We start from the raw sequence: 23258 nt of genomic DNA, 5'->3' as shown, positions 1-23258 counted from the left end.
CTAAACATTACACCTGCAGACTTCCATCTTGTAGCAGTCTGATAAAATTTAGTGATAGCTGCTTGAGGGAGATAAGAAGTGTGTAACAAATTAAGGATGTTGTAAGCATTTTATTCCGGCAACTCAGATTATTTTTTTGAAAGATTACTTTAAACCATGGCATGTGGAAGTGTGATTGTGAGGGTGGCAACAGAAGATAAACTCATTTCTAATGGAAAAAAAAAAACAGCTTATTGAGTTAGATCTTCAAGGAAGGTTAAGTAGATGGCTACAAGATTGCTATTTTTTTGCTGGGAATTATACTGGACTGTCTCAGAAAATTAGAATACACAATATTCTAATTTTTTGAGACAGTCCTGTGTATATATACAGGACTGTCTCAGGAAATTAGAATACACAATATTCTAATTTCCTGACTGTCTCAGGAAATTAGAATATTGTGTATTCTAATTTCCTGAGACAGTCCTGTATATATACACAGGACTGTCTCAAAAAATTAGAATATTCTGTATTCTAATTTCCTGAGACAGTCCAGTATACATTTTTCCTACCTTCTTGTGAGTTGTTACTAAATAAATAAATAAACATTAAGAGCAAAATGGGGGATTTTCTCTTGGGGTTGTGTCCAAGACAATGTCAGGTTTGCCTGCGATAAATACATGAGCACTGAAAGTTTCGGAACTGTCTGTCCTTGTCGTCACCCCGGTCTCACTCAGCTTCCAGTTCAGTTCAGCCCTAGAGCATTAAGCATTTGTTTGAGTTCACAAGGCTTCCCTGTGTTTGTATGGGCTTAATGGCTGCTCCATCCTGTTGTGGCCTAATGAGTGCTCGTGGACAGAAGATCTGGCACTGGCATTGCATAGGGATAAGAGTGTTCTCAATTACTGACTTTGGCTGACTGCACTCAATCTCCCCCCGACCCCAAGAAAAAAAAAAAAAGTGAAATGAAGGGTCTGATTTTTCTCAGATACTTAGTTTGACATAGTAACATGAATATTACATGATAAAACACGATTCTACCATTGAGGAAAAATGAAAAAACAAAACAAAACAAAAAACAACAATCATCAATTAGGCATTATTAAATCATGTTGTTGCTCAGTATTCGAAATGATCAATCATTATTATAGGCCAAGAAATAATTACCTTTTTTGTGCCTCTAGTTCTGGTGTGGCAACCAAGCTTTGGTTGGTTTTCCACTGTGGTTACAACTCACATCAGCATAATTCACGCATGACCACCCTCCCCCTTTTCATTTCTGCCTTTCTCTTTAGTAAAACCCAAGTCTAAGACCAGTCCCTCCATCATACATCATCCAGACTGCGCGAGCTTCATGCCCCTCTCCTACCCCCACCCCCTTATGCTGTGGGAGGGAGCTTGTGCTTTTGGTGGAAGGTTCTTATCAACAGTCTTAGCACTTCACCAAGCTCTCAGTTGACATGTCCCTCAGTCTCAGTCTGTTCGTATAGCCATAGAGTCGAGTTCCCTGTTCATCAGAGTAGAACAATCAAGTTCTGTCTAATGCCAAAAGTCTAAACCGGTTGATTAGTTCATTTGTTCCTCAACCGAATGTCCTAGTTGTGCAACAAACACTTTGCTCCAAGAGTATGAATGGTTAGGAAATTGTCAATAGAAAATTTATATTTGATAAATGATACCGATGATGAATGAATTATTGAAAATCTTTTGTTAACCTCGTGGTGAGAGCCCAAAATTAAAACACCAGGGCATGTTAGCAGTCACATAAATTCCTCTCCCGAAGTAACAGTAAAGCCTTTATTTTGTTTTCTGTAAAATGTTTTATTTTGACATCAAATAAATGAATATGTACAGTAGATCAAATAGAAATTGACTATTTCAGTGTCTCCCTTTATGGGGATTTTATCAGTATCTGATAAACCACTTAACAGTTTTTTTTTTTTTAATTTGCCTCTACCCCATTTCCCAGGAACATGTAACTGACGGGTGTGTTTTGTTTTGTTTTCCCTCAGGTTTGTGCCATTAATGTGACTATTCTTAAGAATATTTTGCTGAATGTAAAGACTTTAATTTTTTCATGTCCAGATTACAGTTGTAGGTTCAACTGATATGAAAATCAAAGAGCTACCTGATGAAAATGAAGTAATTTTAAAGCTGGGAAGTCAATCAAATCCATTGCCAAAATATTGTATCAAGTGCAGATATACAGTAAATGAATAGAAATGCAAATTAAAATCGAAATCTTCATTTCTCAGCAAAAGAAAATATTTTTGGTGGGGATTTTATTATTATTATTTCCATATTTTGTTTTTGATATATTACAATACTGATAACTAATTATTTTGTTGACCCTAATAGTGATGAAACGTTATACATTTTATCTCAAGTTGCGTGCAACGAGATGAGATTGGGGAGTGGAAATTGCATTCCACCACTCCTTTGTATACTCCATGTGAATAGCCTTTTACATGGGGCTTTGTGGGATTGATTGTCAAAGGCTTAATGAGCGTCTTAACCAAGCCAGAGGCTTTAGGCAACATATGTGACCACAGTGCTTGTGTTCCTCTATATCAAGCCAGCATGACACAACACAAAGCCAGCTCAGCACTTTACATTTTCTGCTAGTTTACTAACAAAAACATTCTGTTTTTTTCTGGATGTTGTTGCCATTAAAGGGAATATATACCCTGTTTATGGGGATCAGAGCAAAGGAAGATGTCACGTGTTGTAAGTAAGATTTATAAATGCCAAACTGGGTTTATGTTCATGTCTATTGAGATATTTTCTGTTTGATGTCACACTAAGATATAGCTTTCTTTGTCTATATATCAGATGTGTGTCATATGATATTCATGTTAAAAAGCAGGTTTGCTGCATGAAAGTGACAAAGATTGAAATGTATTGTAAATATATATAATTAAAAGCAGAAGCAAGGTTTCAGACAACCCTCTCAAGAAAAAGTATGGAATATACAAATACAGAGTAATTAATTGTTTTACCCTTTTAAAACAATAGAAACACATTCACACATATTCAGTGTATTTTAGTTGATAATTTTACTGTTACCTGAAAACAATGTTCATATTCTGTAACAACCAAATCTAGGTGTTCATGGCCAAAATGGGCATGGTTTGCAAAATATAAGGTTTTAGTATATTTATTTATATAGAAGTATAAATATTGACACTGGTGTAAATCTTCAGAGACTGGCCTTGTAATCATTCCATTGGATTTGTTTAAACATAACCTCAGATTGACCCTATGACGAGAAGTGGGCCACTCATCTTATACAGTTGTGTTCAAACTGATTCAACCCCCACTGCTGTATAGTGGTGTAGCAAGTATGTGTGAATATAAAAAAAAAAATACGTATATACAGTACAGGCCAAAGGTTTGGACACACCTCATTCAATGCAACACAAATTAAGGTTCCGACCCATTGATAAAGCAATAAATTCCACTAATCAACCCTGAAAAGGCATACCTACAAAGTCAAAAACCATTTTAGATGAATCCCTCTATAAGCTCATCAAGAGAATGGCAAGAGTGTGCAAAAAAGTAATCAGAGCAAAGGGTGGTCACTTTGAAGATTCAAGAATATTATACATGTTTTTAATTATTTCACTTTTTTTTTTTACTAAGTACATAATTCCACACATCAGTGAGAATTTACAATGTAAATAGTCATAAAAATAAAGAAAACGCACGAATGAGAAGGTGTGTCCAAACCTTTGGCCTGTACTGTGTATATATTATATCTGTAAACTTAAAAAACTTTTTTTTTTAAAAAGTTGTATTCATATTTCATAAGCCGATCAAATAAGGACTAATGTGTAGTACAGACAAATGCAATTGTCAATTTTACAAGCTTGAATTTGTTCTGAATATTAACAAGATAAAAATCGTCATACTACAACACTGCACAGAAGTGGGGGTTGAATAATGTTCAACACAACTGTAGCTGTATTACAAAGGGAACCCACTTTAGTATTATCCAGATGTCACTGCTCAGAACCAGAACAGGAAATTCAAGCCCTGAATTATAACACCGAACCTCTTGTTTAACTGGTGTGCTATGACTTTAAACAGACATCTCATTCAAGCATATATTTTCTTCTTTTTTGTCCCGACTTAAATCAGCTGTTTAGTGTGGTTGAAGGAAATACATTTTTTTTTATGTTTGGATTTTGTGGCGAAAGATTTGTGATCCAAATGCCATTAATCACGTCCTGCTGTGACATAAAAACATTAGGAGAAATTGCCAGCATTCGTCAGACCAAGTGAATGAATGTAGAAAGGGGAAAGCTGTGCTTGTGCCTACAAAATATTACTCCAGTCGGTTCAGTCATGTTTGTGAATCCATCTCTCTGCTGGTCACTGGGCAAGGCCCCCACACTAATGTGATTACTGTCCTAGACTGGGGACTCCTGTGGGCTTCAAAGAAAGCAGGTCAGAAGCAGCATGATGCAAAAGCTGTACGGTTGGATACAAACAGGTGCAGCATGCGTTTCTTTTAGCCTAAACATTAAAACATTTTAACAGGTTCGGAGAGAGGATAGTTTTGGCTTTGTTTTGATGTACATCCAGCGTGCTCAAATAACAGATTAATTTGAAAAGGGTTTGCTAATGTGGAGAAAAGTGCATAAATGCTAGGCTATCATAATTGTATGTTGCTTGAATGTGATATGCCCACCTGCAAAACATTTTGCACTAGAGTCGAGAGGTAATTATTTGTTGTTTTTTGTTAGCTATTGGAATAGATTGCGGTCCCCAGAAATTTACAATGCACTTCAAAAAGCCTGTTGATTACCACTCCAAGTTGAGGTTTACTGTCAATCTAATCAGAAAACAACAACACCTTGTGTATTTAAAACAAAAGCATAGCTTAGGCTTTCAGTTTGCAATCTAAGTGTTAAGGCTAATTAGCATCTCTGTTTTGGTGTTTTAATTCCTTTGGCAATGATTGAACACAAATGGTAGAGAATAGAGATATTAATCTTCTGCACTTGGTGCTTTGTTGCTGTTTTGTGACACCTCTGTAAACTGCCACTGTCTAATAGGGTTCATGTATTAGTGTAGCTCGCTCTTTATTAGGTCATACAGAGCACACAGGTCAGAGATCCCAGTCCTTCAGTTCAGCAGATCCCCTCTACAGCTGACTCCAACTGAGCCCATTTCTTTGCTCTTATCTTTATCACTTCCTCTTTCATCCTCCTCTGACAGTTCTCTAAGTCCCCTTCAGCCTGCTAATACCACACACCTCTGAAAAATTAATGTTGGCATAATTGACCTGTCACGCTTCAGAATTGCAGCAAAATTGAACAATTACAGGAGCAAATTATCTAATACTGCTCCCACTTCCCAATCTCATTTAGTGTCTTGTTTCAGATTTTGTCCTACCAATAATGTTTTCAATAATAGATGACTTGCATGGCCAGGGTTGTAGTAGCAAATTGAATGCACTTATGATTGCCAAATGAGACTGGTTTGTGAAGAAAGTGTGGAAACACTGAAATTATTTTTTTTTCTTACTTGCTTGTTTGTTTTAAACCTTGTGGGAAACAGACACAATGTACAATACATATGAAAATTGATGGCTTTTGTGGAGCTTAATTAAATTAGTGTGTAAGCATTATTATAAATATCTGAGGTGTGTGGAGCTCTATCACTGGTTTTAAGCAAAGCTATATTTTAATCCAATCTGACAAGACGACGAGCTACTTAATCCTATTACAGGCTTTCACAGTAAACTACACTAGGTCCACACGTGCCGGTCTGTTGTCTTTGTGTAAGAAAGCAGCAGATGGTCCCAGCAATAGAGACCACTGTACTGAACTTTGCATGGTTTCTCTTAGACCCAACACTATGCTTGACAACATATCCTCAAATGTCCGACATTCCCTAGCAAAAACCTGTTGGTGTTGTTTCCCCTTATATTGAATATATGTACTGTACTATGAATTTCTAATGGTGAAGGAGCTTGAGGGTCAAAGCCAAGATGCAAGGCCAGGCCAGATGGTTGGAATATGATGGTGGAGAGTGCCAAAAATTTTGAACAGGTTTGCCTTCTACCCCCAACAGTATGTCATTGGGTGGAGATCATCATAGTGATAAAGAATTTGTGGCCAACGTGAATGGTTAAAGTGTGATGGCTTTTTTCCCCCGTACACAACTAAAAATAAACAGAAAAAAGTAGTAGCGAGAAAAACCTCAATCTCATCTCAGTGTATCTATTCAATGAAAAGTTCACATAATACGAATGAAAAAATGAATAAACAATTGTTTGTGAACATATTGTCATCAAGTTAAAATGGCATGAAACCACTACAGCATATTTATATTTGCGATAGAACAAGATCATACCAACTTCAATATCATCATCATCAGTTTTTTCCCTCCGGCTCATTACCTTATTGCCCTATATTTGTGGCAGCCATTCTAACTGAGGTTTAGTTTACCAAAATGTGGTTCCTCCGTTCACACATGTAAACAGACTAAACTTTCTGCCGATAGTAGAAAAAAACTTCCCAAGTTTAAAAATCACTGTGGAGCTGTGGCAGATCTTCGTTAAAGAGCATATGACACCAGAAAAAAAGTCTTAAATGGCATTATTATGTAAATTAGAATCATATTTTGAGACAATTCGACTATATACAACAATTTAGCAAAGCGCAGATGACGAGAAATTAGTCTTTTAATCTGCCGGTTAGCCACGCCTACCATTAGAGGGCTTTAGCGTCCCCAACAGGTGGATGACGTCAGCGGTAGACTAGGCTCATCGGTTTTACTATTCAGCCCATTGAGGGGGAATTGTTCAGAACGAGGAAAACGCGACGAAGAGAGCTGCAAAATGTCATTGTTTCAGTCTCTCTACTCCCAATATTTTTACAGGATATTCTTTTTATCCAAGTATTTTTCCCCAATAGCTATATAAATGGCTTGAGAAGGACCAGTCAGCCCGTCGAGGGGGAACTATTCACAATGAGGAAAACGCGACGAAGAGAGCGGCAAAATGTCATTGTTTCTGTCTCTTTACTTCAATATTTTTACAGGATATTCTTTTTACCCAAGTACTTTCCCCAATTGCTAAATAAATGGCATGGTCATGACAAATAACAATCTTGTGCTAAATGGAATATAAAACAATAAAAATCCATTTATTCAAGACGAAATGGCAAAATTACTCCATAATGGTCAAAACAGTCGACTTCACCTTTACTGTCACACCTCCCGAACGATATTTTATGACACCTAAATCGGACATATGTAATTTCCCTTCCCCGGCTTTGGAGAATGTAAACAGACCAGAAGCAGTGACAGCTAGCCGACATGCTAACCCGAACCGAGGGATGTTTCAAAGTCTTCGAAGTGGAAAATCACACATAACTAGCCTGGATTATTTGACATGACGACCCGGTTGTCGAGTTTCTTTGCGGATCGGCAAACCGCCCGGCGGAGAGCAATTTACAGTTCGTTCCCTGGAGGAGGGTGGCTGGAGTTGTTGTGTAGCTAACGCGCTAACAGCTAACTGCTAATGAGCATGAGGATAGCTTTTTACATGCCTATCAATGATCAAACGTAAGTAGTCCTTTATTTAAAGGAATTTTATAGTGTTTACTTTGTAATCACTGTATTCGTATTTGACATAATACAAAACAAGATGTTTACTCACTTCCTTGTAAGTCCAATGGTCCCACAGTAAATATCCACGGTGAATGGGAACCTTTTGAAACTCCAAAAAGGCGCATACGCCTCTCCCGCATACAGAATGATTTTTCTGCAGCCGTTTGGCTGGCGTGATGCAAAAAATAAAAGTATTAATCCGCAAAATCAGCTGAATCCTTCGTCCTCATACACAACAGTACACTGTATAGTGAAGAGAACGTCTTCTACCGTACACGTCACAGCGCCCTCCTCCTCAATGCAAGACCGAAGCCGGAAGTCACTCATTTTCATGGCGCGGGATTCAAAAAACTAAATAAATATAGCGATCGCTTCCACACACATCCAAGCGGTCCATATCATTCAGGGGCATAAAATACCGCGTGTATTATGAAATAAACATGCTTTTTCGTGTCACAGGCACTTTAATGCCAAATGCATGCATTTGATGAATGAAGTCGTTAATGGCAGTTTACCTTACTTTTGAAAAAAAGTGTTATCTCTTTATTGCAATTAATGAATAAACCATGTACGCTACTGTAACAGATTACTGAAAGCATCATTTGTTTACCCAAGAGTGTAACTTCGACTTGAACAATGATGGAGGTTGAGATTTCCACCTGAAGCAGGTCCGAGGACATTATCTGCATGAGCATATTTATATAGTTATATAATATAGTTATATAATATATATACTGTGCCCTCCATAATTATTGGCACCCCTGAAAAAGATGTGTTTGTTAGCTTCTAATATATATATTTTTTATTCAAATAATATGGGACCTTAATGGAAAAAAAGAGAAAAATCCAACCTTCAATACAAGTGCATTCATTCAGTGGGGAAGAAAATCCCTCATAAAGAAAAAATTATTTGACATCAAATAATGTGTGTCACAATTATTAGCACCCCTGGTGTTAATACTTTGCACAACCCCCTTTTGCCAACAAAACAAGGTCTGGGGACTGAGATGGCCATGGGAGGAGCTTGATTTTGTGTCTGGTGAACCATTTCTGTCAGATTTGGCCATATGTTTAAGGTCATTGTCTTGCTGAAAGACCCAGTGACGACCCATCTTCAGCTTTCGGGCAGAGGGCAACAGATTTTCTTTAAAATGTCCTGGTATTTCAAAGCATTCATAATGCCATGCACCCTAACAAGGTTCCCAGAGCCTTTAGAAGCGAAACAGCCCGACAGCATCACTGACCCACCCCCATACTTCACAGTGGGTATGAGGTGCTTTTCAGCATGCGCATCTTTCGTGGCACGCCAGACCCACTTAGAGTGTTTGTTGCCAAAAAGCTCAATCTTGGTCTCACACAAAAATACACACGGTCCCAGGCTTCAACTTTTTTAAATTAATCACGTTAAAATATTTGATGCATTTAACGCACATGCCCCGTTCAAACAGATTAAAATGACAGCAATGTGTCATTTCCACTTGTTACTTCTGTTTTTTGGTGTTTTGCCGCCCTCTTCTGGCGCTTGGGTGCGACTGATTTTATGGGTATAAGCACCATAATTATTATTGGCATCAACAATGGCGAGCTACTAGTTCATTTTTTGATTGAAAATTTTACAATCTTTATTAAAACGAAAACATTAAGAGGGGTTTTAATATAAAATTTCTATAAGTTGTACTAACATTTATCTTTTAAGAAATACAAGTCTTTCTATCCAAGCATTGCTTTAACAGAATATTAATAATGTTAATGCCATCTTGTTGATTTATTGTTATAATAAACAAATACAGTACTTATATACAGTATGTTGAATGTATCTATTCGTCTTGTGTCTTATCGTTCCATTCCAACAATAATTTACAGAAAAATATGGCATATTTTATAGATGGTTTGAATTGCGATTAATTACGATTAATTAATTTTTAAGCTATGATTAACTCTATTAAAAATTTTAATCGTTTGACAGCCCTAGTAAAAAAAAAAAAAAAACTGCCATACTTCAACCACCAATGTTCCCTCTAAGCTTTGTGTGTGCGCAATCACGCACTGCTTGCACATATTCAGTGCACAAGAAAATCTATGCAGCGCACAAGATAAAATTAAACAGAAACATATTATAGCATCACTGTCAGCGTGGCATTGATGTGTATGTGCGACAGTCCTATTGGTGCATTGGATACAGCATCACAACAAGTTCAACTGTCGGCGCCGCTGTGATGGTGCGTTCGATACAGCACCCTGATGCTTCTATTGGTGCGTTCAATACGCCAACACGACACTCCCATTGGTGGTGAAAAAATAAATATGGCATATTTTATAGATGGTTTGAATTGCGATTAATTACGATTAATTAATTTTTAAGCTGTAATTAACTCGATTAAAATTTTTTAATTGTTTGACAGCCCTAATATATATATATGTAATATATATATATATATATATATACATACATACATACATATACATACATACTGTATATATATATATATATATATAATATATATATGCATACATGGAATGACATAACCAGGTAGCAGGCATAGTGTACATAGTGAACATCTGTGCCAAGTACGGACTGGAGACCCCAGAGTCAAGGTAGGGGACACCTCCGAAGGTGGTCGAAAACAACCGAGCCAAGATCCTGTGTTACTTCCAGATCCAGACAGACAAGCTGGTGATGGCCAACCAGCCTGACATAGTGGTAGTGGATAAACATCAGAAGACAGCAGTAGTGATAGATGTAGCAATCCCGAGCGATAGCAACATCAGGAAAAAAGAACATGCTGGAGAAATATCAAAGGTTGAAGGAAGAGTTGGAGAAAATGTGGGGAGTGAAGGCAAGAGTGGTGCCAGCAGTGATCGGGACACTAGGGGCAGTAACCCCAAGCTGGGTGCATGGCTCCAACAGATACCAGGAACAACGTCCGACATCTCCATTCAGAAGAGCGCAATCCTAGGGACAGCTAAGATCCTGCGCAGGACCCTCAAGCTCCCAGGCCTCTGGTAGAGGACCCGAGCTGTGGAAGTTCTCCCACTTGAAAATATTAGCGAGGCCTGTAATTGTCAACATGGTTAAAACTAAACCATGACAGACAGAATGTGGAAAAAAAAAAACACCAGAAAATTAAATTCTTTAAAAATCAAACAATGTATTTGCAAACCATGGTGGAAAATAAGTATTTGGTCAATACCAAAAGTTCATCTCAATACTTTGTTATGTACCCTCTGTTGGCAATAACGGAAACATTTTCGGTAACTATTCACAAGCTTTTCACACACTATTGCTGATTTTTTGGCCCATTCCTCCATGCAGATCTCCTCTTGAGCAGTGATGCTTTGGGGCTGTCATTGGGCAACACGGACTTTCAACTCCCTCCACAGATTTTCTATGGGGTTGAGATCTGGAGACTGGCTAGGCCACTCCAAGACCATGAAATGCATCTTATGAAGCCACTCCTTTGTTGCCCTGGCTGTGTGTTTGGGATGATTGTCATGCTGAAAGACCCAGCCACGTCTCATCTTCAATGCCCTTGCTGATGGAAGGAGATTTTCACTCAAAATCTCTCGATACATGGCCCCATTCATTCTTTCCTTTACACAGATCAGTCATCCTGGTCCCTATGCAGAAAAACAGCCCCAAAGCATGATTTTTTTCAGCCCCATGCTTCACATTGGGTATAGTATTCTTCGGATGCAATTCAGTATTCTTTCTCCTCCAAACACGAGAACCTGTGTTTCTACCAAAAAGTTCTATTTTGGTTTCATCGGACCATAACGCATTCTCCCAGTCCTCTTCTGGATCATCCAAATGCTCTCTAGCGAACCGCAGATGTGTACTGGCTTCGGCAGGGGGACACGTCCGGCAGTGCAGGATTTGAGCCCCTGGCAGCGCATTATGTTACTGATAGTAGCCTTTGTTACTGTGGTCCCAGCTCTCTCTCTCTGGAGCACTAGCCATATCCTACATCCTGTTGGGGAGATGTTTTCATTCTTTTCCCAAGCCAAGAATTTAAAATTTAAAATTGTTGGTTGTGCTGATCTTTTCATTATACCACCATGAATGTGTCACACACAGAGGGACGCACGAGTCCATGTTGGGTAAAACTAAATCTCAGTACGGAAGGGGGTGTCAGAACAATGTCACTATTTTTGACGGTTATTGAGAAAATCTACCACATTGTCATGTTTATAATACTGTTACGCGCCAAAGACGGCTCGCGAAGGGCGTAACATAAAACAAGCCACACAAATGTACGAGTGGACACAAATTTATTTACACAACAATCAAACTCGCAATCAATTTGTACAGAATGCCGACGATGTGTGACTCCAGGGTAAGCCCAGGCCAAAACAACAAACAAAAGGAACTACACTTAAACCCCACCCGCTAACTAAACCCTGATCATGTAAAAGGAACAAAGAAAAGACAGCTTCTAACCTAACTTGCTACTCTATACAAAACAGGAGAAAACGGGTTGAACAGAAATGGCGATTTACCCTTACTTGCTTCAGTGCTCTTATTTACAGTGGTGAACAAAAACGATCCAATAACGAATAAACACAAAAGACCTCACCGAAAAAGCGTGAGTGTATCAGACTAGCGATCAAATGCAAACGAGCGTGAATGGCGAGCAAAGAGCTGGCGAGGAGGACCGCGGCAGAATGCTCTCAAATGCGACCTCCTAGAACGTTGACAGCGGCAGGTTTAAGAAGCTTGGCGCCTTTTTCCGTGGCCAATCAGTGGCGGTGACGTCGTCGGTCCGTCCTGCGTCGGTCAGCTGTCGTCACAGTGGGAGGGGAAGCAGCCAGCTGGTGGAGGCGACGATCAGCTGACTGGAAGAATCTCAGAAAATTAACTATTAGACGGCCAGGGCCGTAACAAATACCTATTAGTCATTTTAAATAGTAATGATATATTGAGGGTTTGTTGTGAATGGTTTGGATTATTGAGTGAGTTGCACACTCCCCCACCTACCCCCTGATAAATTACATCCGTGCGTATACAGTTTACAGTATTTACAGTAGGCGCTGTATTTCTTCTTTAGAGCCATTTTAACCATGCTGTTTTGAAGACACACAACATAAATCAATAAGCTGATAGCAATTATTGTTTTCAATTAACTTTGTTTGAAGATAATCTTGCCTAATGAACACAATGACTGACATTAAAGGTCTACTATTGCATAAATGAGTCTTCTATTATGCTACTACATATCGCTACAAATTGGATGGCCAAATAATTCCATGAAACCTTTAAATTATGCAGATCTAAAGGTAAATGCCATTTCAATACGTTAAAGAAGACAGTTGTATATCTTTTGCATTCTTATGTTCAAAGCTGTTTTACTGAAAAATAAATATAATTTAATTTGATGTAAATGTCTTTGTTCTGTTCCTCATCTTCACCCTTGACAATCATTTCAAGAACAAACATCACACTAAAAAGACTTCAAAGTAGTGAAACTGATTTCATTTGCCTCTGGCAAGTTCCCTCTTCTTGCCCCCTACACTGCAGTGTGTCTGTCACCTCTGAGTCTTGGCAAACGAAACTTAGGGTTCATATTGGCCTTCCCACAGTGAGTAGCTTTTAACCTCCTGCCAAATTCATCAATCTCCGGCTGGTCTGATCACTGTTGAATGGGGTGGGGATTAAGAAAACCCTGGGGTCTTTAAATCAGGCGAGCTTTAGGGGGCCCCTCGTGTGCATCATATATGTGAAATAGGTTGCATAGCCATGACTTCAATGTAGACATTATTACTCACCACAGTGAAGTCCTTACTGAACCTCCCACTACCAGATGGCAGTGTTAGTTCTCAATAAATGTTTAATAGGGGGGGAACAAATTAAATCAGAAGGCAAATCATCAAGCGCAGTTTGAACAAAATGTAATCCATGTGAAGTAGTGTTAGGTGGGGAGAGGCAAATGTGGACATTAGGAAAACAATAGCTTTGGGGCATTGAAACTCCTCCTCCATCCCTCCCATTTTAACCATGCTGACCATGAACAAAGCACGAGCCATTTACAACAAGCCTCTATCTTTGATTTCATTCAGCATTTAGCAACATAAATCAAATTGTGTGGGAAGGGTTTGAACAAAAGAACGCCTCAGGCATTTTCAGGGTGACTTATAACACTGAAACACCAATCCTCACCTCCAGATAAGGTCAATAGCACTCAATTGTGATTGAGTGCGGTGTATATAATGCTAACCTACAGCCTGGTACTCCTTTGCTGATATATATGGGTGGAGCTGAGGTCACAAGCTGGTTTGGATACTAGTATTGACCCAAGAGGCCCCTAGTTAATACCATTAAGTTGAAGAATCGTTAAGTTCAGAGTGCACGTTCAATTGAAAAACGTACAAAATTAATTCCAATTTGCTCTTTGGTATGTTGTTTTTTTTTCTATAGCAGTCTGCTCCCATGGTATTTACAAATTTGGAAAGACATGGCTCTAAATGCGATAACCAATGTGAACAATAAACACAAAGACCCTGTTGATGTAAAGGCAATGTTATTCTTAATGGATTAAATGATGACATAGTACTTATTTGAGTGTAACTTTAGTAGAATAATCCAATAAAACTTATTAGGCCTCCAAAACATTTTGAATTATTTGTATCTTAAAAGTTTAATGTATGAATGAAAAAGTTACATTTGTGTGTCTCACCTGGTCATCTTGACTAAAGGTGCATAATAAAACTCAATACTTGAGGAGAGTTCACTCTTACTACTCTTTCTTATAGGCATATATTTGGGTTAATACTCAGTTCTCTTAGGCTAGGTTCATACCGCAGGTCTTCATGCACTCTCTTAGGCTAGGTTCATACCGCAGGTCTTCATGCACAAATCTGATTTTTGTCATATCTGTTTTTTTTGGCATGCCCGTTCAGGCTGCTTTTGTCGATTGAGCCTGTTCAAGTATTACGCATGCGCACTAATTCGCAGTCCGAAATGCGCTGAACAAGAAGACCCGCATGCGCACAAGTATCAAAACAAATGACTACACATGCTGGCTGTCATCCGTCATTCCTGGGAGATTATATTTTGATTTCCAAAAAAAGGACACAAATAACAGACATAAATAATCCCTGTTTAGGCTTATATTCAAAGTTTATATGGATCGATGGCATGCACGCACTGTTCGTGCATGACACACACACATACAGATAGACAGTTCGCCCCGACTCTCGGCCGTGTAAGCAATCTTGAAATATTGTTCATATAGATCAGAGAGAAAACCGAGCATTCTCAGGCTTATCCTCAACCCATTTTTATTTTTTATGGCTGTTTTCAAGCCCAACCCTTCCCAAAAACCATGTTCAAAGCAAACTAGGCGATATCGCATAGCTGCACTGCTACCGGAGCGCCCTGTCGCTATTGCTCTTTGATGACGTAATTGCTGCATGAATTCCGATTTGTGAGACATGACAGTTCAGACCACCGCGACGTTCTGGAAAAATGTGGCCCAGATCGGATTTAAACCACATACGAAAGTGACCCGGATCAGATTTGAAATGGTCCAGTTCTATGCAACTTGTCCCATTCAGACCGTCAAGTTAATGCCTCGCTCGAGTCAGAAAAACACAAAAAAATCGGATTCGTATTAAGACCTGCAGTATGAACCCAGCCTTAGTTGGAAAGATATTGAAGTACATGAGTGCAGGCAGATACTTTGAATCGGAATTGTATAACAAAGGTTTTACTGTATCGCACCTCCATCAGGCAGTAGTACTTAATCCAATACTGCGGGTGTTACTGTGTGTTAAAAGCTTAATCATCAGGTGTGTAGGGCCTCAAACAGCGCTCTGATTAAACCACCAAAACCGACAATGAAATTTGATGCAGATTTAAAAGTTTAATTCATTGACTACCAATCTAGTTTATTGTTTGTCTCTGGCCCAGTCATCTGGAATAGGCGCTAATTTACATGCTAAAGAGCATAAGCAATATGGAAAATTAATGGTTAGTCTTTGATTGATGTTGATTTTAAAGGGATCCACAGATAGATAGACTTGTAGTTCTTAAAAGATAAACGTTATTATGAGTTAAAATAATTTGATATTGAAACCCCTCTTGACATTTTCGTTTTTATACAATTTGTAAAATTAGTTAAATAGTAGTTCGCCATTGTTGTTGACGTCGCAGGGCGGTGACGTCCCATGGTTACCCTGCCGGGCTTCAAGAGTATGAATCTGACAACAAATACATGTAATCTGTTCAACCCTTTCAATTTGAACCTGAGCGGAACGTTAATAAGCATGACAGCAATATTAATATTTCACAAAATGAGCAGCAAAAGCAAAATGAACAGAAAACACGGGATGAGACGAGACAAAAGTAGGGGGAAAAAAACGGAGGTCTACCTAAGTGTGCTACACGGGTGAAAAGTGCTACAAGAGGCAAATTTGGCACCCAATGTACTACCGTACGTTTTAAACTTGTTTTGTTTAGATGCATACCAACAGAATATACTAAAGATACCTTAAGAAAATACTTAAACGTAGTAATATCAAATAGGAGTGATTTAAACATGCTATGTGACTGATGTGGTCAATATAGCAACAATCTGCTTTAAAGCTGCCACAAGAAAACACAATGCTTAAAAGTATGAGAGAGAAACACATGTATAAAGTTTTTTTAAGGGAATGAAAAGGTAATAAAAGACTAAATAAATACACAAATAGTAAGTACTCGCCGCTTTTAACCGATGAGCGCATGTGCTGGACATCTAGCCGTGGAGAAGGACTAGCAGTAACCTGGTTGTATTCATCGCGTGACAGTGACAATCTACATCAGGGGTCCCCAACCTTTTTTGCACCACGGACCGGTGTTATTTGGGTCTTTTTTTCACGGACCGGTGTTCTGACAAATTTTGCAACCCATCAAAGGAATATTTACTTACGTTTGATCATGGAAGGACTTGTAGAAAAGTTGTCCACAGATACATCCTGCCATGTTAGCTGCACACAACAACTGCACACCCCTCTCACCATTAACGACTTCGCCTTGTCGTTAAGTAAAGTTGCACCGATACCGATACCAGTATCGGCAGGGGGTGCCGATCCTGCCCGAATTGGTGGTATCGGTATCGACGAGTACCAACATTTAGGGCGCCGATACCATCTACTGGCATAACTTGAACGCAAATATACTGTCCTCCCAATGTGAGCTAACTTCCCAAATCATTACATCTGTAAGTCTTTGTCTCGACAGTGCCAAAGGAAATTTACATCTTTGTCTTCAATATTACGGATGTACACTACAACGCATATCCGCGATGTTTTGCTGCTTATCAAACATGGCATTCACAAACAATTAGCATGCGTAAGCCAACGCTTGCTATTGTAGCGCTGATGGGATTAGAAAGATTAAGACCGTGGGAGACTAAGCAAACTCATGGTTTCATGATGAACAATGAGTGGCAAATTAAGAGCGCCGTACTTCAAAATCGTCCTGTTTATGAAAGTCGATTGTCATATGTTGTGCAGTATTGAGCAGAAGTGACTTCTGTGGCCAGAAAACACTCAAGCGACGCAGCGCGCACACTAGATATCATCAAATAGCAACCTAGATGTCCTGTGTTAGATCCCATGCTAACTCTCGCGCGCACACACTAGATATCATCAAATAGCATCCTAGATGCGCTACATTAAATCCCATGCCATTAGCTGCGTGAGCCCAGAGCGACGCGTAGTCCATATAAAAGCCGCCGACGACGACGACATTGATGAAATAGAAACCGCCATGACTGAATGGAAGTTAAGCAGGCCAAATCAATCCATACAAGTGACTATAGATAATGCTGCAAATACTGTTAATTCAGTACATGTTACAGATGGACCCGGACCACAAATAGGATGTTTTACTTATATGGTAAATATAGCTGCTAAGAGAGCTGCAGCAATCAACAGTGTGCCCCACTTTACAAACAGTAAAGATTGTTCTCAGCACTTATATACAAAATTTCTTCAGATCAGTAAGAAGTTGGCACATAAATATTATGCACTAAAATGCTTGTTTATATGATGGCACTGTTATTTTTGCTTGTTAGCAAATAATAAAAAGTTATATTTTCTGTTTCAGAGCATTAAATTTATTGAATTGTATCGAAAATCGTACCGAACCGTGACTTAACTGTATTGTTGCATCCCTTGTACTGTACGTACATACATATATATATATATATATATATATTTATGTATGTTTTTTTTTTTTTTTTTTGCAAATAGAGTGGTATCGGAATGGTATCGGTATCGGCCGATACTGCACAGCCAGGTATCTGTATCAGTATCGGGCCCAAAAAATGGTATCGGTGCAACACTATCGTTAAGCATTAATTAAGAGGCCCGCTTCACAAAGATACAATGTTGGAAATTTTAGCTAGGTTTTCAATGCTCTCGTAGCGATGTCAGGATATTCCGGAATGACTTTAATCCAGAACCTGGTAGAGTTGTTGTCTCAAATGTACGTTTAATAAGGTCGCCGTCATTTGCGATCTCTACAAGTTGATCCTCCTGTTGCACAGACATGCTCGAATCACTCGGTTTATTCACAAACGGGTCACGAATCCACTCCTTTGCTGTTCGTGGGTCTTCGAGGTTGTAGGCTCGTCAGGTGCCCTTTTCGCCGTAAAAATATCTCCAAAAACGTCTGTTTTCCGGTCATATTCGCTCGTGTGGGGGCTAATTATTTCCGTGATCAAATGTGCTGCGCCCGCGGCCTAGTAATAAGGTTATTATCGAGGACAAGCGCACATAGATATATTATATACACAAACAAGATGTACTGCTAGCAGTCCAATCAATGGATTTCTATGACAAAATTCTAATCTATCCCGTAGTATTATATCTAGAGTAGACAGGGATATTGGTGTGTTAAGCAGGGGCACAGGGTTAATTCGGTCAGAATGCCGTCGTTGTTAAATTATTATTTCTGTGCGGCCCAGTAGCAAATGCGCCACGGACCGGCCCGGCAGATGGGGACCCCTGATCTACATCATCAACCCGAGCGTTCATTGCGCGCCTAAAACATGGCGCCCTCTGTAGGTCAAAATATACAAATATATAAAAATATCATAGATTTTTAAATCAATGGCAATGTTTTATGTGCTTCTAATAACATATTTTAGTAAAAGAGAACATTTGTGGCTAATTAGAGCCTACAAGTCTTTAAGTCCGAGGTTCCATTGAAGTTTAAATTGCATCCATTCATCCATTAATGTTCTGTACTGGTTATACTGTTCAAGGTTACAGGGAGCACGTGCCAATCCCAGACTAGACACCAGTAGAGTTAGGCCATGTCCACACGTAGCAGGGTTTTTTAAAAACGAGGATTCTGCCCTAATACGTCAGTGTCCACATGATGGAGCCACAGACGCAGAATTCGCACTTCTTCACTTTCCTCGTCGTTCTTAAAAACTGTGTGTGCGTGTGCGTGTGGATGATACGCCCGTCCGTAGACAAATATCTTCTTTTTGCCAAATACCCTGCTACGTGTGGACATGGCCTTAAACAAGGTGTCACTCTCACATTCAGACTCAGTGAGAGCTGAACCTGCAGGGACTGTACTGAAGTTAATGACTCCTACACCATCAGTGACACCATAATTTATATTAATATAAGGTTAACTTTAACACCTAAGTTGAACCTTGGACAGGCATCATTAAATCAATAAGCTCTATTGTTATTATTGTTATTTTCTATTGTCCTACGGGAAATGCACTTTATCCAGGTATAGACATCAAACGGGGGAGTTGACTTGAGTGGGTAGCAGAATATTTAAATGTGAACATTTCATGGAAATTTACATGTTGCGTCAAGTCCTAGTTGCAAAAAATTAACACGTTTGGTGTGCCGGGTTATGCATGACTGACAAGAGAGAGCAGCCGAGCCCTCAGTCACGGGGGATTTGTTGTGTCTGAGGTTTGCCTTTCCTTTGCTACCACGTGGGTGGATTCATGGGGATTCTCCATCTGCTCTACATTCACAGGTACCACATTTTCAGTACACCAGAGACAAAAACTGAGGGATCATTGGAAAGGACCTGTTTCTTGACATCTAATACCAACAATGAAAACCATGACACGACAGAGAAGATTGAGAATAAGTGGCATTCTTGCATCAGTCACCTTTATCTGTGCCTTTCACACAACTTCAGCTATTGACATCCCCCTGGAAGGTTAGTGATACCTTTTACTCTTCTCATACACATGAACTCACACACCACACAACCTGTGCAGCAAAGGATGATTGCACTTCAGATTCTAGATAATTAGATGTTTGTAGAGAAGATCAAAACATCAAACAGCAGCTTGGAAAAAAGTCACAAAAAGGGAGAATTTGTTTGTGTCAAGCTATTAATTGACAGTCACCTTTGAAATTTACTGTAAAACTAAACATAAGGAATTACAAGTTGCGTGTTTTAAAATACAGAACTTTGCTTTATGAAAGTCCACAAGCTTCATGCCGACATACAATGCAAAACATCATAGACAAGACCCTGTGTTTTTGTTTTAATAAAACTTCACAACAGATATTGAAACACAAACAAAACAGCCATTCTGCTCTATTTCAAAACAACTAATACTAGTTAGGTCTGTCGCGATAACAAATTTTAGTGTGCGATAATTGTTCTCATAAATTATTGCGATATGCGATATTATTGCCCCCCCCCCCCCAATTTTTTTTTTAACCAATTTACAATAACACAGTGAGAAGTATATAGTAATAAATCAAGTACACTCATTTAAACGCGATAAATATTTACTCTTAAATTCAAAAATACTTTTTAAGAAATCACATCTAAAAACAATAGACCATGCCTCTTAAGTAAAAAACAACAATATTGATACCCCACACAAACACAGAATAAAATGTGTTAAAAAAAAAAAAAAAATTGCACTTAATAACTTAAGGATTTAGGCAAATGAAAACTTTTCCCGTCATAGCTTCTGCAATGGTGTTCCATAGGGATGCAACGATACAATTAAGTCATGGTTCGGTACGATTTTTGATACGGGGGACACGATTTTCGATCCGATTCAATACATTTAATGCTGTGTAAAAAAAAAAAATATATATATATATGTTTTTATATGTTTGTATATGTTTTATTTATTTATTTATTTATTTTTTAACGCTAATGAGCAAAAATTAAATTGCCATCATATAAACATGCATTTTAGTGCACAATATTTATGTGCTTACTTCTTACTATTCTGAAAAAAATGTGTATACAAGTGCTGAAAACAATCTTTACTGTTTGTAAAGTGATGCAGGGCACACTGTTGATTGCTACAGCTCTCTTAGCAGCTAGATTTACTACATGAGCAAGACATCCTATTTTCTGGTCCAAATCCATCTGTGTCATGTCCTGAATTAAAAATATTTGCAACATTATCTATAGTCACTGGTATGGATTGATTTGGCCTTCTTAATTTCCATTCAGTCATGACAGTTTAGAATTCATCGATGTAGTATGGACTACGTGTCCCATAATCACTCTGGGCTCACGTAGCCAATGGCATGGGACGTAGCACATCTAGTTTGCCATTTCATGATATCTAGTGTGTGCGACAAGTTAGCAACCGCCGCTGAAGTCACGTCTGCTCATTACTACACACCAGCATATGACAATCGACTTTCATAAACAGGACGAGTTTGAAGCAGCTGTTCGTTGTCAAAGCGAGGTTGTTCGTAGCAGCCAAGTCGGTAACAATGTTTTGGCGAACTTCGTTGTAAATATCCGGCGTTGTGCCGAAAAATAGCCGCCCCGCGTGAACTTTTACTCCTGACGGGAGCGCCCACACGTCAACGACACCGGCGCGCCATAGATGGTCCACAGTCACTCCGGAGCACTGACGCAGCCGGTATACGTTGAACAATAGGATATAATGGGAACGATTGGCTCCGGCGCTAGTTTTTGCCGGACCTGGAATGAATATGCATTTTGTGCAGTTGGTAACGAGGAATCCGAACTTTTAACAGCACGTCTGCCGCATGCGTGCACGCATGTGCACGCGAAGCGATAAATCGCTTTTTATATATCGCGCGATAAATGGAATTATTGCATATTGCGACAGGCTTAATACTAGTATTCATTTTCTTCCATTTTCATTACATTTCTTTAATTTATGTCTACTAAATGTTTGTATTCTAACGTGACCAAGGATTAGCACAGCATCCATTTAAATAAATTCCAATGGGGATAGATCATTTGGGATACAAATGTTTGTTGCTGCAAACACTGTTATGGAATGGATGAAGCATCTAAGGCAAGGTGCTACTGTGCTGTTTAAAAAAAAAAAAAAAAAGACTCAGACCAATTTTCTTGTACACTGAGAAAATACTTTTGTTTACACTTTAATTGAAGTCATATGTAGCAGTGACCCACCAGGTCCAACAGTGGAAGCTTTACTGGAAAATAAATCTGTTGTTGATGCATTTGACATCCGCTACTATACTACATGCACAGTACTGCCAACCGAAGGGTTGGAGTGCAACAGCTTGTCTACTTTTTTTTTTTTAAATTAGTATTGTAATGTTTTTAATGGTAGGCTGTATGCAGGGGCGCTGCCGGGGATTTTGGGCCCCATGAAAAGATATCACTTTGGGCCCCACCACCAATGCCGGGACACACACACACATTTAGAGTATTAACTATGTAATTTCCTGCATTCTGGTGAATTTTACACACTATTTTGTACATTTTCTGCATTAATGTAAGATGAAAATATATTTTAAGTAAACATACAGCGCGTAGAGCAATAATGAATAGACTGATATCATCTATAAAAATATTACTGAAGGCCATCTTTTACAAATATATTTTTATTAGAAATATTCTCAAAGCAAATCCCATAATGAATGACTTAGAATAAATGTTTTGTTTGAACTTAACTATACTACAGTATACATTACAGTATACAGTATACAACTGTTTTAGTATGAAGATATTGCTATGGATTTGCCTGCTGTATTGATGAAATTTTAGCTAAAAGTGGAGCAAACACTAGCTAGCAAACTATTACAGTATTTCATTATGGAGTAGGCTTAGCCTCATCTGGAAATTTGCAATCTCCACTATAGGCTACAGCTCCGAAGCAAGGTCGCTTTTTAACAAACTAAATTCATTTGATGACAAACTAAATTCAATAAATTCTTGACAAAGTGGATTCAAGCCGATTTTAAAAAAGTAAATTTCCACACCAACTTTCAACATCTGTAGGATACCAAAAAATGCAGTCATTATTTGGAATTCATGTTTTTGAATAGGTGCATGTCGCTCATTGAGGCCGGGAAAATCCCGTATTTCTTACGGATTGAGCTGGGACCTCGCTTCGGAGCTAAGATAACAGGTTAATTTTCAGCACTAAACTGCCACAAGACACCAACTTTCCTTTGTGAAGTACTTTGTCACATCCTGTTGGCCTTTTCTACTCATCTCCTGTTTTGCTTTCTTTTCTTTCCTCTTTTAAAAATCCCATTTTTGTTTTGAAAACATTTCTGCAGTACTGCCGCAGGTCGAGTCATTGAGTGGTGTAAATGAGCACCGCTATGCTCTCGGTCTGATTGAAGGAAGAGCGGACAAAACCATTTAATGAAAATTTGGGGGGGGCTTGCAATAAATATGCTCTCTGGTTGTTTACTTTTTG

At 38.7% G+C, this 23258-nt stretch overlaps 1 protein-coding gene across 8 annotated transcripts in view; it reads left to right on the top strand.

Moving 5' to 3' along the window:
* Nucleotides 1–23258, top strand: part of chl1b (cell adhesion molecule L1-like b) — a 103290-nt gene that overhangs the window by 41970 nt on the left and 38062 nt on the right. For 7 of the 8 annotated variants that reach the window (XM_057845833.1, XM_057845831.1, XM_057845835.1 and 4 more), the window contains exon 2: nt 19595–19783. In XM_057845833.1, coding sequence (XP_057701816.1) covers nt 19675–19783 — 109 coding nt within the window. In that variant the 5' untranslated portion in view covers nt 19595–19674. Of the gene's footprint in view, nt 1–2165; nt 2707–19594; nt 19784–23258 lie in introns of those variants that run through there. The other variant, XM_057845832.1, reaches the window with a different exon arrangement.

The sequence above is a fragment of the Corythoichthys intestinalis genome, chromosome 9 (assembly GCF_030265065.1).
Source record: "Corythoichthys intestinalis isolate RoL2023-P3 chromosome 9, ASM3026506v1, whole genome shotgun sequence".
Classification (NCBI taxonomy): domain Eukaryota; kingdom Metazoa; phylum Chordata; class Actinopteri; order Syngnathiformes; family Syngnathidae; genus Corythoichthys; species Corythoichthys intestinalis.
Note: the sequence above shows the minus strand (reverse complement) of the source record. Positions and strands in the feature narration are given on the sequence as shown.